The sequence below is a fragment of the Anolis carolinensis genome, unplaced genomic scaffold, assembly GCF_035594765.1.
Source record: "Anolis carolinensis isolate JA03-04 unplaced genomic scaffold, rAnoCar3.1.pri scaffold_7, whole genome shotgun sequence".
In the NCBI taxonomy this organism is placed as follows: Eukaryota; Metazoa; Chordata; class Lepidosauria; order Squamata; family Dactyloidae; genus Anolis; species Anolis carolinensis.
Window position 1 is genome coordinate 2,057,546 of NW_026943818.1, and position 16,011 is coordinate 2,073,556.

The 16,011-nt window shown below is 39.0% G+C and overlaps 1 protein-coding gene and 1 non-coding gene across 2 annotated transcripts; one reads left to right on the forward strand and one right to left on the reverse strand.

Annotated features, from left to right (window-relative positions):
* The first annotated feature begins 200 nt into the window (after nt 1-200).
* Nucleotides 201-291, forward strand: trnar-ucu (transfer RNA arginine (anticodon UCU)). Its single transcript is given in 2 exon segments — nt 201-237; nt 256-291. It is a non-coding gene; the product is annotated as a tRNA-Arg (tRNA).
* Nucleotides 292-2,725: 2,434 nt separating this feature from the next.
* On the reverse strand, nt 2,726-15,842 carry coq4 (coenzyme Q4). Its single transcript, XM_062959442.1, has 7 exons — nt 15,686-15,842; nt 15,084-15,251; nt 11,947-12,043; nt 11,438-11,540; nt 8,922-9,051; nt 5,410-5,503; nt 2,726-3,070 (listed from the first exon to the last, which is right to left on the reverse strand). Exons 1-7 carry the CDS (start codon nt 15,735-15,737, stop codon nt 2,908-2,910), a joined length of 807 nt encoding a protein of 268 aa, XP_062815512.1. The 5' UTR covers nt 15,738-15,842; the 3' UTR covers nt 2,726-2,907.
* Between the last annotated feature and the right edge of the window lie 169 nt (nt 15,843-16,011).

Below are 16,011 nucleotides of genomic sequence, written 5' to 3' on the forward strand. Positions count from 1 at the left end.
GTGTGTGTATATATGTATCTATAGTGTCAAATGCCCTAGTGAGTCACCCAAATGGAGAGAGAGAAAAAGAAAGAAAAGGAGGAAAGAGAGGGACTTTTGAATCAAACCAACCCCAGAAGGAAAGAGCAACTGGTGCAAAAGGAGGCGGAGTCAGGAGGTCACAGGCAAGGGCTGGAGCGCGGCGCCTGGCTTACCCGGCAGGCTCTGTGGCGCAATGGATAGCGCATTGGACTTCTAGGCTTCAATGGCGAAGTCATTCAAAGGTTGTGGGTTCGAGTCCCACCAGAGTCGCATTTTGAGAAACCAGCGCGAAACTCCCAAATCCGCATTAATAGCATGGAGAATTCCTACCAACGCTTGGGAGTGTCTAAAAAGAGGGGGAAAAGTTTGGAAAAGTTTTTTTTTTTGGAAGTTACAAGAATCCCTTCCCTTTCTTTGAGTGTTCATTTCCTTCCCATTTGGAAAGGCTTTGTGAAATAGTCTTTTTATATATATATAAAATAAACATCCTATTAATTCCTAAGTTTTTGTACTGCTTCTCAGCGGCATTGAGAAATGGATTCTTAATTGAGATTGAATAACAATGAGAGAAGTTTGAATATTATTATTATTACTATATACAGTAGAGTCTCACTTATCCAAGCTAAACGGGCCGGCAGAAGCTTGGATAAGCTAATATATTGGATAATAAGGATTAAGGAAAAGCCTATTAAACATCAAATTAGGTTATGATTTTACAAATTAAGCACTAAAACATCATGTTATACAACAAATTGGACAGAAAAAGTAGTTCAATATGCAGTAACGTTGTGTTGTAATTACAGTAGAGTCTCACTTATCCAACGTTCTGGATTATCCAACGCATTTTTGTAGTCAATGTTTCCAATATATCGTGATATTTTGGTGCTAAATTCATAAATACAGTAATTACTACATAGCATTACTGCGTATTGAACTGCTTTTTCTGCCAAATTTGTTGTCTAACATGATGTTTTGGTGCCTCATTTGTAAAATCATAACCTAATTTGATGTTTAATAGGCTTTTCCTTAATGCCTCCTTATTATCCAACATATTCGCTTATCCAACGTTCTGTCGGCCCGTTTATGTTGGATAAGTGAGACTCTACTGTACTATATTTACGAATTTAGCACCAAAATATCACGATATATTGAAAATATTGACTACAAAAATGGCTTGGATTATCCAGAATCTTGGATAAGTGAGGCTTGGATAAGTGAGACTCTACTGTATTATTATTAAAGGCAAAGTAAATGTAAAGGTTTCCCCTGACGTTAAGTCCAGTCGTGACCGACTCTGGGGGTTGGTGCTCATCTGCATTTCTAGGCTGAAGAGCCGGCGTTGTCCATAGACACCTCCAAGGTCATGTGGCCAATGGCATGACTGCATGGAGCGCCGTTATCTTTCCACCAGAGCAGTACCTATTGATCTACTCACATTTGCATTTTTCTGAACTGCTAGGTTGGCAGAAGCTAGAGCTAGCAGCGGGTGCTCACCTCACTCCACTCCCCAGATTCGAACCTGCGACCTTTCAGTCTGCAAGTTCAGCACTTTAACACTCTGCGCCACCAGGGGCTCCCTATTATGATTATATTATTATTACTTTTTATTATTCTCATTTATATCCCCCTTTCCCCTCTTAAATAAGACTCAAAACACTAAAGTATTGCAATTGGAGTTGTAGTTGTCATGATCTCCGATCTTTGACATCTCTGGACACAGACCAAGGGCGGACAAAGAACAGATGCCAGCCATGAAATGGGCCAGCCATAAAACCTCAATTACCCTCTGGTATGTGAGAGCCCCTATATAAATGGGCTACAGAGAAGATTCTGGTATTCTGTACAATAAAACCTGTTGGAATCTACCAACGTGTGTCTTGGACGGGCCAGCCATAAAACCTCAATTACCCTCTGGTATGTGAGAGCCCCTATAGAAATGGGCTACAGAGAAGATTCTGGTATTCTGTACAATAAAACTGTTGGAATCTACCAGCGTGTCTTGGTGCTTTCTTTTGGTGGAAGACTTATCCACAGCACAACTGGAAGAAGAGAACCTAACAGTAGTTCACCAACATCCACTGTAAACCCAAACACCGAGGGATCTGGACTAAACTTGGCACACAGACCCGATATGCTGAAATGTATTAATGGGGGAGTTTGGGGGGGGGGTGACCTTCCTTTCTGGGAGTTGTAGTTCACGCATAACTGGAAAAACCTGGACCAAACTTGGCACACAGAACCCCCAGGACTCACTCAACCTACTGGAGGGGTTTGAGGGGGCTGACTCACCAGAGTGGGAGTTGTAGTTCACCCTACAGCCGGAGAGCACACTCAACCCCAGCCAGGATGCATCCAGAGCACACTTGCCCAACATCACAAATGTAAAGGACTGATGGAATTTAACCTGGCATGATGTGAGTTGTAGTTAATCTACAACCTGATGCAATCTTTTCAGTTACTCGTGTGCTGATGAATGAATCGTACTCAACACTTGCAAACCAGGCATGCTCACTGCACCTTTCACACTCAGTTAATAACGTAGATGCTGGTTCTTTCCGCCCACTCTGGACATTATTCCACAGGTATATTCTATCCTCCACTTGCTTGATCACCGTCAGGTCCTTTCAAGATGCCAAAGCCACAGATGCAGGTGAAACGGAAAAAGGAGAAAATGCTACTAGAACACAACACAACACGCCAGTGATTCCGGCCATGAAAGCCTTTGACAACAGACTTCATGTTTATAATACGACCTCGTTTTCTTCACCTCTTACAGGGCAGCGGACATAAATGCCTGGTAAACCTTTTTAGCAGGATTTATCCTTGATCCAACACAGGACCAGCTCAGTTTCTTCCAAGTTCGTGGCTTGAGTCAAACCCTCCGGCTCAGACTTTCACTGCCGGCAGCGGCAGGATGCCGATTTCGTCGCGAAGGGATTCCACGGGCTGCTCCCAGCGCTCTTCGTAATAGAAGTTCAAGAAGCACCGGGCGCTGTTTCCGCTCCTGACGGCCCACGGGACCAGCTCTGTGGCCAGGAGATGCAGCTTCCTGGGTGGGGGGACGGGAAGGAAACAGCCTCAGAGGGAGGAAGGAAGGAAGGAAAGGCCATATACATACACAGTAGAGCAGGGGTCCCCAAACTTTTAATATAGGGGGCCAGTTCACGATCCTTCGGACCGTTGGAGGGCTGGACTATAGTTGGCCACCAAGCAATAATAATAATAATAATAATAATAATAATAATACACCACACGGTCCTAGACACTTGGGAAGTGTTCGACTTGTGATTTTGTGATACAAAATCCAGCATATCTATCTTGTTTGTCATACAATAACAACAACAATAATAATAATAATAATAATAATAAATAACAACAATAATAATAATAATAATAATAATAATAATAATAATAATAATAATAATAATAAAGAGGGTTGGAAGAGAGCCTTTGGGCCATTTAGTCCAACCTCCTTCTGCTTTTGTGCACTGAAAGCACAAGCAAAGCACCCCTGACAGATGGCCACCCAGCCTCAATGTTAATAATAATCATAATAATAAATACATCACACAGTCCTAGACACTTGGGAACTGTTTGACTTGTGATTTTGTTATACGAAATCCAGCATATCTATCTTGTTTGCTGTTTCATACAATAATAATAATAATAATGAATAATAATAATAATAATAATAAAGAGGGTTGGAAGAGACCCCTTGGGCCATTGAGTCCAATCCCCTTCTGCCTTTGTGCTCCAAAAGCACAAGCAAAGCACCCCTGACAGATGGCCACCCAGCCTCAATGTTAATAATAATCATAATAATGTGATTTTGTGATACGAAATCCAGCATATCTATCTTGTTTGCCGTCATACAATATTATAATAATAATAATAATAATAATAATAATAATAATAATAATAATAATAATAATGGTTGTAAGAGAAGAAGAGGCCCTTGGGTCATTTAGTCCAACCCCCTTCTGCCCTTGTGCCATGGGGGCCAGATAAATAGCTTCAATGGGCCGCATGTGGCCCCCGGGCCTTAGTTTGGGGACCCCTGCAGTAGAGTCTCACTTATCCAACATAAAAGGGCCAGCAGAACGTTGGATAAACAAAAATGTTGGATAATAGGGAGGGATCAAGGAAAAGCCTATTAAATGTCAAATTACGTTATGATTTTACAAACTAAGCACCAAAACATCATGCTTTACAACAAGCAGTTGAATAAATGATAATGTTATGCAGTAATTATTGTATTTACGAATTTAGCACTAAAATATTGCAATGTATTGAAAACACTGACTATAAAAACATTGGCTACTAACAAATTGACTACAAATAAAAATATAATTGTATAAAATGGACAACATTGTCGGAAGTTAAATCCATAAAAAGATCAGTCCTTGCTGCCTAGAGAAACAGCTGTGGATCCAGGCAGGAGGCCAAATGTGTTGGATAATCCAGAATGTCGGATAAGCGAGACTACTGTATATATAGAGAAAGATAGTATTGTATTATTTATTTATTATTTCTTAGCGACATTTATATCCTGCCCTTCTCACCCCAAAGGGGACTCAGGACGGTTTACATATATACAGTAGAGTCTCACTTATCCAACACTTGCTTATCCAACATTCTGGATTATCCAACACATTTTTGTAGTCAATGTTTTCAATATATCATGATATTTTGGTGCTAAATTCGTACATACAGTAATTACTACATAGCATTACTGTGTATTGAACTACTTTTTCTGTCAAATTTGTTGTATAACATGATGTTTTGGTGCTTAATTTGTAAAATCATAACCTAATTTAATGTTTAATAGGCTTTTCCTTAATCTCTCCTTATTATCCAACATATTTACTTATCCAACGTTCTGCCGGCCTGTTTACGTTGGATAAGCGAGACTCTACTGTATGTACAATATATTATATTATACGACTATATTGCAATATTATTAGTAATATTGCATGTAAATAAATATACAATTATAAGAGTGACTTATAATTATTACATTGTATCACATCATAATATTATTATTAATATTACATGTATATACAATAGATTATAATATTAGTATAGTATAATATTATTATATATTATTATATCGTTACATTGATACAGGAGACATGGTGGAAAGATGTCCAGAATGAATGTATGAATGTATTTCTATCTGGAATTTGTTTTGACTAAAGCAAACCTATTTTAGAGGTTTGTGTGTCGGACATGAGAGCCGGGTTCGAATCTGGTTAAATTCTGCCATGACTGTTTTAATGTAGGATCATCATGAGCAAAACGGACTTAAAGGCACGCAACAACAACAACAACAAATGGGGCTCTTGGTTTGGAGAAACACAAGTTGAACTTCCGAGCTTCTCAACGTACCGGGAGTTTAGACGGACAGGGCCAAACATGGCTCCCAGGATGCACATGGGCAGGCCCGTCTGGACGGCCTCAAACCACTTCACTGCGATCTCCCCTGGGAAGAAACAACACAAAAATCATATCTCTGTGACAAAGTGGAGGCAGATCCTCCAAATCCCAAGGGTGCTTCCACACAGTAGATTTCATGCAGCTTGATACCGCCTGGCTCAATAATAATAATAATAAGCTGATAAGGAGAAGACCTGGCTCTGGCTCACGAATGGGACCCTGAAGAAGGAGACAGAAGGCCTGATTCTTGCAGCCCAGGAGCAAGACATCAGAACAAAGGCAATTAATAATAATAATAATAATAATAATAATAATAATAATAATAGAAGACCTGGCTCTGGCTCACGAATGGGACCCTGAAGAAGGAGACAGAAGGCCTGATTCTTGCAGCCCAGGAGCAAGACATCAGAACAAAGGCAATTAATAATAATAATAATAATAATAATAATAATAATAATAATAGAAGACCTGGCTCTGGCTCACGAATGGGACCCTGAAGAAGGAGACAGAAGGCCTGATCCTTGCAGCCCAGGAGCAAGACATCAGAACAAAGGCAATTCAGGCCAAGATTGAAAAATCAGCTGATGACCCAAAGTGCAGACTGTGCAAGGAAACCGATGAAACCATGGATCATCTCCTCAGCTGCTGTAAGAAAATTGCACAGACAGACTACAAACAGAGGCACAACTGTGTGGCCCAAATGATTCATTGGAACTTATGCCTGAAGTCCCACCTCCCAGCAGCAAAGAACTGGTGGGATCACAAACCTGCAAAAGTATTGGAAAATGAGCACGCAAAGATACTGTGGGACTTCCGAATCCAGACTGACAAAGTTCTGGAACACAACACACCAGACATCACAGTTGTGGAAAAGAAAAAGGTTTGGATCATTGATGTCGCCATCCCAGGTGACAGTCGCATTGACGAAAAACAACAGGAAAAACTCAGCCGCTCTCAGGGCCTCAAGATTGAACTGCAAAGACTTTGGCAGAAACCAGTGCAGGTGGTCCCGGTGGTGATGGGCACACTGGGTGCCGTGCCAAAAGATCTCAGCCGGCATTTGGAAACAATAGACATTGACAAAATTACAATCTGCCAACTGCAAAAGGCCACCCGACTGGGATCTGCGCGCATCATCCGAAAATACATCACACAGTCCTAGACACTTGGGAAGTGTTCGACTTGTGATTTTGTGATACGAAATCCAGCATGTCTGTCTTGTTTGCTGTGTCATAATAAAATAATAATAATAATAATAATAATAATACATCACACAGTCCTAGACACTTGGGAAGTGTTTGACTTGTGATTTTGTGATACGAAATCCAGCATATCTATCTTGTTTGCTGTGTCATAATAAAATAATAATAATAATAATAATAATAATAATAATAATAATAATAATACATCACACAGTCCTAGACACTTGGGAAGTGTTTGACTTGTGATTTTGTGATACGAAATCCAGCATATCTATCTTGTTTGCTGTGTCATAATAAAATAATAATAATAATAATAATAATAATAATAATAATAATAATACATCACACAGTCCTAGACACTTGGGAAGTGTTTGACTTGTGATTTTGTGATACGAAATCCAGCATGTCTATCTTGTTTGCTGTGTCATAATAAAATAATAATAATAATAATAATAATAATAATAATAATAATAATAATACATCACACAGTCCTAGACACTTGGGAAGTGTTTGACTTGTGATTTTGTGATACGAAATCCAGCATATCTATCTTGTTTGCTGTGTCATAATAAAATAATAATAATAAAATATTTATACCCTGCCATCATCTCCCCACGGGGACCCAGGGCGGCTCACATGGCGCAAGGCCCGACCAGCATCATTTACAAAAACAACAGCATAAATATTATTTATAATAATATAACATACTGTATATACATATAATATTGGTACTATTATAATGAATTATGATATAATATGATAATAAGACAATTTAATGATATTAATTATATACTATATATTAAATGTAATATTACTAATAATATTAGAATGTAATGATTTAGTACAATATAGTAATTTAATGCTAGTATTGTACTATGCCAACAATATAATGTAGTAGCTGTGCCCGGCCATGCGTTGCTGTAGTGAAGTCTGGTGGTATGGGAAATAAAGTCTTGAGGAATTGGTGGTAGTTAAGGTCAAGGGTCAAGGTTTTTCCTTGACATTAAGTCAAGTCGTGTCTGACTCTGGGGGTTGGTGCTCATCTTGAGTCTACACTGCCATATAATCCAGTTGAAATCAGATAATCTGTATTTTATAGGCAGTGTGGAAGAGGCCTGATTGAAGTGGCCCTGGGCTGAGTGGGTTAATAGGACATCAAGTGGGTGAAGCTGGCAGCAATTTGATAAAAAACAATTATTCCTCTCCCTCTAATTAGGATTTTATTTTTATTTTATTTTTGTTGTATGAACCTAGAGGCATGGATGAGGGGTTGTGCTGCCAAGTTCAGTGTTTCTGGGATGTGTAGTTTTGTTGTTTTGTCCTAGGCCGAAATTTCATTACCCTTTTATATATATAGAAGACTAGCTGTGCCCGGCCACGCGTTGCTGTGGCGAAGTATGGTGGTATGGGAAATAAAGTATTGAGGAATTGTATATTGTATATTGATAATCTTATATTATCTGCTTAGAACTGGATTATATGAGGCCCCTTCTTCACAGCTGTATAAAATGCACACTGAAGTGGATTATATGGTAGTGTGGGCTCAAGATAATCCAATGCAAAGCAGATAATATAAGATTATAAATGGGTTATATAGCTGAGTGGAAGGGCCTTGAGTCTACACTGCCATATAATCCAGTGCAAATCAGATAATCTGTGGAAGAGACCTAAGTGAGGCCTAAATCTGCCGAAATTTCATAACCATTTTATATCTATAGATTGTATGTGAATGTAATTTGTAAGCCGCTCTGAGTCCCCTTTGGGGTGAGAAGGGTGGCATATAAATGTAGTAAATAAATAATAAATACATTGCACAATATACAAAAAATAAAACACAAGAAGACAATAAAAGAGGAAAAGCAAAAGAAGGTTCAAGGAAGAAACTTGTGGGACTTCTCTGGAGGGAAGGCAAGGGAAGCCTAAGGAGGGAGAGGGAAGCCAATGTGTGCAGAGGGTCAGGTGTCTTTGCCTCTCAAAATAGCAATCCTGCAAACTTCTTCCCATTTCTCTCAAGCGTTGTGCTGATACAGATGTGAGGCCAAAGGGCAGAACAAGGACTGACTCATCCCTCCTTCTGTCTTCACATGGCAGGCCGAGGAGACTCGGCTCCGATTGCACAACACCCGTCCCATCCTTTGCAAATGCTGCTTTTCCCAACCGTCTTGTAAATCCGGCTCCGCCGCTTGCGAGAAGGGCTTGGGTCTGGAAAGTAGGTGAAAGGGGACGACGACACATACACAATGGGCAGGACACCCAGCTCACCAAGCATGTTGGTCGGCATGCCGAGAAGCGTGTGCATGAGGTCATGGACTTCGCGGTACCTCTGGATGACGTACGCCAGCTCTTCGTCGTCCACAAACCGGGCGGCCAGCCTCGTGTCCGGAGAGACTCCCTGCCAATATTATGTTTTCATATGAATTATAGCTCTGTATCTTAAAACACATATCCATGTAGATGGATAATTTGTTTATACAGTAGAGTCTCACTTATCCAACATAAGCAGGCCATCAGAACGTTGGAGATGTAAAAATGTTAGATAAGGAGGGATTAAGGAAAACGTCACATTATGTTATGATTTTACAAATTAAGCACCAAAACATCATGCTTTACAACAAATCGACAGAAAAAGCAGTTTAATACACGTTAACGTTATGCAGTACAGTAGATTCTCACTTATCCAAGCCTCGCTTATCCAAGCCTCTGGATAATCCAAGCCATTTTTGTAGTCAATGTTTTCAATACATCGTGACATTTTGGTGCTAAATTCAAAAATACAGTAATTACAACATAACATTATTGCACATTGAACTACTTTTTCTGTCAGATTTGTTGTATAACATGATGTTTTGGTGCTTAATTTGTAAAATCATAATTTTTCCTTAATCCCTTTTCCTTAATCCCTCCTTATTATCCAAGATATTCGCTTATCCAAGCTTCTGCTGACCCGTTTAGCTTGGATAAGTGAGACTCTACTGTCATTAGTGTATTTACGAATTTAGCAGCAAAACATCACAGTGTATTGAAAACACTGACTACAAAAATAAAAGGTAAAGGTAAAGGTTTTCCCCTGATGTTATGTCCAGTCATGTCTGACTCTAGGATTGGTGCTCATCTCCATTTCTAAGCCAAAGAGCCGGCGTTGTCCGTAGACACCTCCAAGGTCATGTGGCCACTGGCATGACTGCATGGAGCGCCGTTACCTTTCCGCTGGAGCGGTACCTATTGATCTACTCACATTGGCATGTTTTCGAACTGCTAGGTTGGCAGGAGCTGGAGCTAACAGCAGGAGCTCACTCCGCTCCCCGGGTTTGAACCAGGGACCTTTCGGTCTCCAGCTCAGTGCTTTAACACACTTCGCCACCGGGGCTCCTTGACTACAAAAATACTGACTACTAAAAGTCAAATTGCATTGGATAATACAGAACGTTGGATAAGCGAAGGTTGGATAAGCGAGACTCTACTGTATTTAATTTAATCTTTAATCTGGGTTAGTTTTAATAGCTTATGAGCTGCCTAGAGTTTCAGTATTGGGTCCAAACACAAGATATAGCTGGAAATAATAATGATAAAAAAACTTGGGTGCCAAATCCATGTTTTTAACATGATTAATATTTCTTTTGTTTTGTTTTGGAATGTTGGATTTTAATTACTGTGTTTGTACTTTGATGTTTCTTTATGCTTTATTGTTTCATCTGGGCTTGGCCCCATGTAAGCCTCCCCGAGTCCCTTCGGGGAGATGGAGGTGGGGTATAAAAATAAAGTACTATTATTTTATTATGTCACAGCAAATGACATGTATATGCTGGATTTCGTATCACAAAACCACAAGTCAAACACTTCCCAAGTGTCTAGGACTGTGTTATGTATTATTATTATTATTACTATTATTATTATTATTTTATTATAACACAGCAAACAAGATAGATATGCTGGATTTCGTATCACAAAACCACAAGTCGAACACTTCCCAAGTGTCTAGGACTGTGTTATGTATTATTATTATTATTATTATTATTTTATTATGACACAGCAAACAAGATAGATATGCTGGATTTCATATCACAAAACGACAAGTCGAACACTTCCCAAGTGTCTAGGACTGTGTGATGTATTTTCGGATGATGCGCGCAGATCTCAGTTGGGTGGCCTTTTGCAGTTGGCAGATCATGATTTTGTCAATGTCTATTGTTTCCAAATTATTATTATTATTATTATTATTATTATTATTATTAATAATAATAATTGTTGTTATTATATATTATGACACAGCAAACAAGATAGACATGCTGGATCTCATATCACAAAATCACAAGTCAAACACTTCCCGAGTGTCTAGGACTGTGTGATGTATTTTCGGATAATGCGTGCAGATCCCAGTTGGGTGGCCTTTTGCAGTTGGCAGATCGTGATTTTGTCAATGTCTATTGTTTCCAAATTATTATTATTATTATTATTATTATTATTATATTATTATTGTATGACACAGAAAACAAGATAGATATGATGGATTTCATATCACAAAACCACAAGTCGAACACTTCCCAAGTGTCTAGGACTGTGTGATGTATTTTCGAATGATGCGCGCAGATCCCAGTCGGGTGGCCTTTTGCAGTTGGCAGATTGTGATTTTGTCAATGTCTATTGTTTCCAAATTATTATTATTATTATTAACAGGGTTAACTAGGCTTTGTCTCCACTTTGTGACAGAGAGATGATTTCTGCCTCATGTTGTTTCTTAACATGAGGTTAGCGAAACCCGACCTGGAGTTTAGACTCACGTTATCGTCTAGAAAGCGGACATATTCTCGTCCTAAGGTCCCATTGGGGAGTGCCTGAAGCCCAGCGATATCCAGCGTGGAGAGACGGATCCGAGGCCGCTCCCTGCAATGCAAACCCACCGAGTATCAACTTTATATTTTCCTTTATACTGGGGTTGAGTCTACTTTGGGAGAGATAAAGTGGTATATATATATATAATAATTATTATTATTATAATCCAGTAAGGAGTGAACTACTACTACTATTATTATTATTATAATTATTATTATTATTATTTTGTGATACGAAATCCAGTATATCTATCTTGTTTGCTGTGTCATAATAAAATAATAATAATAATAATAATAATAATAATAGTTCACTTCTTACTGAATTTTTTCCTCTCTCTACAGAATTATTTGCAGCTAAGCAGGAAAAAAATAAGCACGTCAGCAACTTTTAAAATCCATCCAGCCAACTAATCCACCTAAGGTGACCTTGATGGATCAAGCAAAACTGGTTCACTCACTGTAGGATCCGATATCCCTCCGGATCGTTCTTCATCCGCCCCCAGAGTTTCCGGAGAGCAAAGGAACCGGTCGTCTCTCCAAGGACAGCAACCATATCTGAGCAAGAGAAAAAGACAGAGAGAATCATAGAATCATAAGAGTTGGAAGAAACCATGTAGGCCACCCAGTCCAACCTCCTGTTTATTGATATTATGCATCAATAAACAATAAAATAATAATATAACTATAATAATAAATAAAATACTAACATATCTCACATGATAATAATTACAATAATAGTAATAATACGAATCTGTAGCACTTTATCTATGTTTTGAGTTTACAACTTACAATGTGCACTTTGCTAATCTACTATTACAACCTCACTGTTTTTAAATGCTATGTTTTTAATAAGTGTGTTTTTATTCTTTTTGGTTAATGTGCAAATATTACAATTGATGCATGTTATTGTTTATTGATGTATTGTATATTGTTATTGTTTTGTATTTGATATTTCTGTGAGTTGCCCCAAGTCCCCTCCGGGGGAGATGGTGGCGGGATACAAATAAACTTATTATTATTTATTGTATGACACAGCAAAGAAGATAGATATGCTGGATTTCGTATCACAAAATCACAAGTCGAACACTTCCCAAGTGTCTAGGATTGTGTGATGTATTATTATTATTATTATTATTATTATTATTATTATTATTATTATTATTTATGACACAGTAAACAAGATAGATATGCTGGATTTCGTATCACAAAATCACAAGTCGAACACTTCCCAAGTGTCTAGGATTGTGTGATGTAATTATTATTATTATTAATAATAATAATAATAATAACATGAACATAGTTCTCATTGTAAGCCACTTTCAGTCTCCTTTGGGAGAAATGGTGGCAGGATACAAATAAACTTATTATTATTATTATTATTAACATGAACATAGTTCTCACTGTAAGCCGCTTTGAGTCTCCTTCGGGAGAGATAAAGTGGTGTATCAATAAACATAATAATAATAATCACAGGATTTACTCCCATCCCAATTTGCACTTCCAAAAATTTACAGCACTTTATCAGTCATCTCGTGTTTACAATATTTATATGGTGCACCTTACCCAGTCTACTTTTACAACCTCTCCGTTTTAATCCATGTTTTTATCAGTTTTTGTCATTTGTTTTTATTGGGTAATGTTTAAATTTTTATAATTGTGCCTGTCTCTTGTCTATTGTTGTCTCTTGTCAGGGGGCCGGGCTGTGGCGCAGCTGGCTAGTAACCAGCTGCTATAAATCACTACTGACCGAGAGGTCATGAGTTCGAAGCCCGGGTCGGGTTAAGCCTCTGACCATTAAAAATAGCCCTGGCTTGCTGTTGACCTATGCAGCCCCGAAAGACAGTTGCATCTGTCAAGTAGGGAAAATTTAGGTACGCTTTATGCGGGAGGCTAATTTAACTAATCTACAACACCATAAATCTGCTCACGAGGAAAAGAATGAGGAAGAACAACCACCAATGGACGGTGAAGCAACAGCTCCCCCTGTGGCCGGAATCGTGAAGCTGGAAAGATGTTAAAATGCCTCTGTGTCTGTCTAATAACTGAATGTTGTTTGTCTGTTGGCATTGAATGTTTGCCATATATGTGTTCATTGTAATCCGCCCTGAGTCCCCTTCGGGGTGAGAAAGAAGGGCGGAATATAAATACTGTAAATAAATAATAAATAAATAAATTACATTGCTATTGTTTTTATTCAGACTTGGCCCCATGTAAGCCACCCTGAGTCTTCTTTGGGGAGATAGAGGCGGGGTATAAAAATAAAGTTATTTTTATTATTATAATGTTTGGGGCCTAAAGTTCTATAATTGGAAAGATAGGCAAGGGAAATAAGAAAGAAATATAAGGGAGATAGAGAACTTACAAAATTTGAGAAGATGATTAGTCAAAGGGGGGGGGAAGGGAAGGAAAAGAAAGAACCAAAGGTATAACAAGTGATTTTTACAAATTGCTAATAGATAAAGAGCAGGAGTAGGATCACCTTAAAGAAATGTGGGAGTTAGATTGCAATAAGGAAATACACCCTCAAATTTGGAAAGAAATGTGGAATATGCGTATATTAAAAAACATGTCTATAAGAATAAAAGAGAATTATTATAAAGTGGTTTGGAGATGGTACCTCACACCAATTAGATTAAATCAAATTGATAAGAAATACTCTAAGCAGTGCTGGAGGGGCTGCCAGGAAAATGGTACATATATACATATGTGGTGGTCCTGTAAATATGTTCAAAAATTTTGGGAGAACGTTTTTAAAGAAATAAAGGGAATCACCAAAACAGAAATAATAGGAACGCCTGAAATAGCACTGTTGTCATTTATGGATAATATTCAAGTATCAAAAGAGTTAAAGGAACTAATTGCCAATTTGCTAACAGCAGCAAGATTGTTAATAGCCAAAAAATGGAAAGGTAGTGAGGAGTGCCAATTGGAAGAATGGTATAAGGAGATTTGGGATATTGCGATAAATGATAAATTGACATGTAAGATTAAAATTAAAAGATATTAAAAAAGGATGATTTTGGGAAGATATGGGGAAAATTTATAGAGTTTGTATATGCAGAAGGTAAGGGGAAAAAACCTGTAAAAGAAACAATGGAATTTTGGAAATAAATATTGTAACTGGCTGGTCTGGGGTGAAGGGATAGCACTAGGTGAGGGGTAATAAAAGGTAAATAATATGAGTATGTAATATAGAGAGTGAAAATACTATATGAGCTTGATATATATAACTCTGTATTGCAAATTTGTTTAAGAATGTATATGTTTCAAGTATAAATAAATAAAAATTAAAAAAAATAATAATGTTTGGGGCCTCTGCTGTCAAAGGGTGCATCTATAATGCAGGACGGACACACTTTGCATCACTTGAACTGCCATGGAGTCCTGGGAGTGATCGTTCACCTTCTCTACCAACACAACTGGTGCCTTGCCAAACTACAACTCCCAGGATTGCATAGCTTTGAACCATGGAGCACCGACTACATACATCCTGGCTCCCTAAATCTGATAACAGGTCAGTCATATAATATTAGCCGTGTTCGTGGTTTCGGATCCTTCTCGGAGCTGGAGAAGGGGGAAAGAAGGCCCGTCTCACCGTGGCGGTAAGGGTCGTAGAGCGCCATGCAGGCCGAGCCGGCTGCCAGCAAACCTTTCTGCAGAAAGTTGGTGGGGATGTGGCCGGGATACAGCGGGTAATATTCCTCTCCCGCGGGATTCTCGGCAGCCGATCCCTGGCCGGAATGGCAGAGCTGGCCTCTTGCCCCTGGGAAATGACAAATTGAAAGGCAGTCCGTTAAAAGGCTGACAGACAGGAGGATACAAATAGACCTGATCCATTGAAATCAATGGGATTCAAGTTAGCTATCCAATGCAGAAGTCAACTGATTTTTTTTGCTAAGCATTCTGTTGTGAGTTTTTTGGGGCTGTATGGCTATGTTCCAGTAACATTCTCTCCTGACGTTTTGCCTGAATCTGTAGCTAATGGCCTCAGCCATCTTGGTTAGCACTGAGTAGCCTGGCTGTTGTTGCCTGGGGGCATCCTCTGGGCCGTCCAGGTGTTTTGGACTACCACTCCCACAATTCCTAACAGCCTAGCGGCTGTTAGGAATTGTGGGAGTTGTAGTCCAAAACACCTGGACGGCCCAGAGGATGCCCAGGTCGGATCTAGATGAAACACACAAGGCACTCTAGACTTGCCTAAAATCCTAAGGGGATCGAGGATCCTTCTGGGATGTTTGGCCAGCAGCATCTCCACAGACTTAAGGCGAAAGAAACACGCACAACAAGCAACGTGTGGACGTTAGAGGTGCAACCTTCCTTTGCACTTCCTGGTCGAAGGTTTTGTTTTGGTGCAGCTCCAGCGCCACCTACTGACCAGCCGTAGATTGCACCTGCCGTATAGAATTCCTGCACTGTGCCCCTTAGGAATTGTAGTTTTACAAGACCTTTCGCCAAACAACTGCGTGAAAGGGTCTTGATATAATCCAGTCCAATGTGGATTTTATACAACTGTGTGGAAGGGG

Excerpts from the sequence above, each read along its gene's own strand:
- coq4 (XM_062959442.1), bottom strand. The coding sequence starts at position 15,737 with ATGCTGCTGGCCAAACATCCCAGAAGGATCCTCGATCCCCTTAGGATT. Across the intron at positions 12,044-15,083 it reads CTACGACCCTTACCGCCACG|ATATGGTTGCTGTCCTTGGA; the intron begins GTGAGACGGGCC and ends TCTCTTGCTCAG. Across the intron at positions 3,071-5,409 it reads CCTGTCCGTCTAAACTCCCG|GAAGCTGCATCTCCTGGCCA; the intron begins GTACGTTGAGAA and ends CCCCCCACCCAG.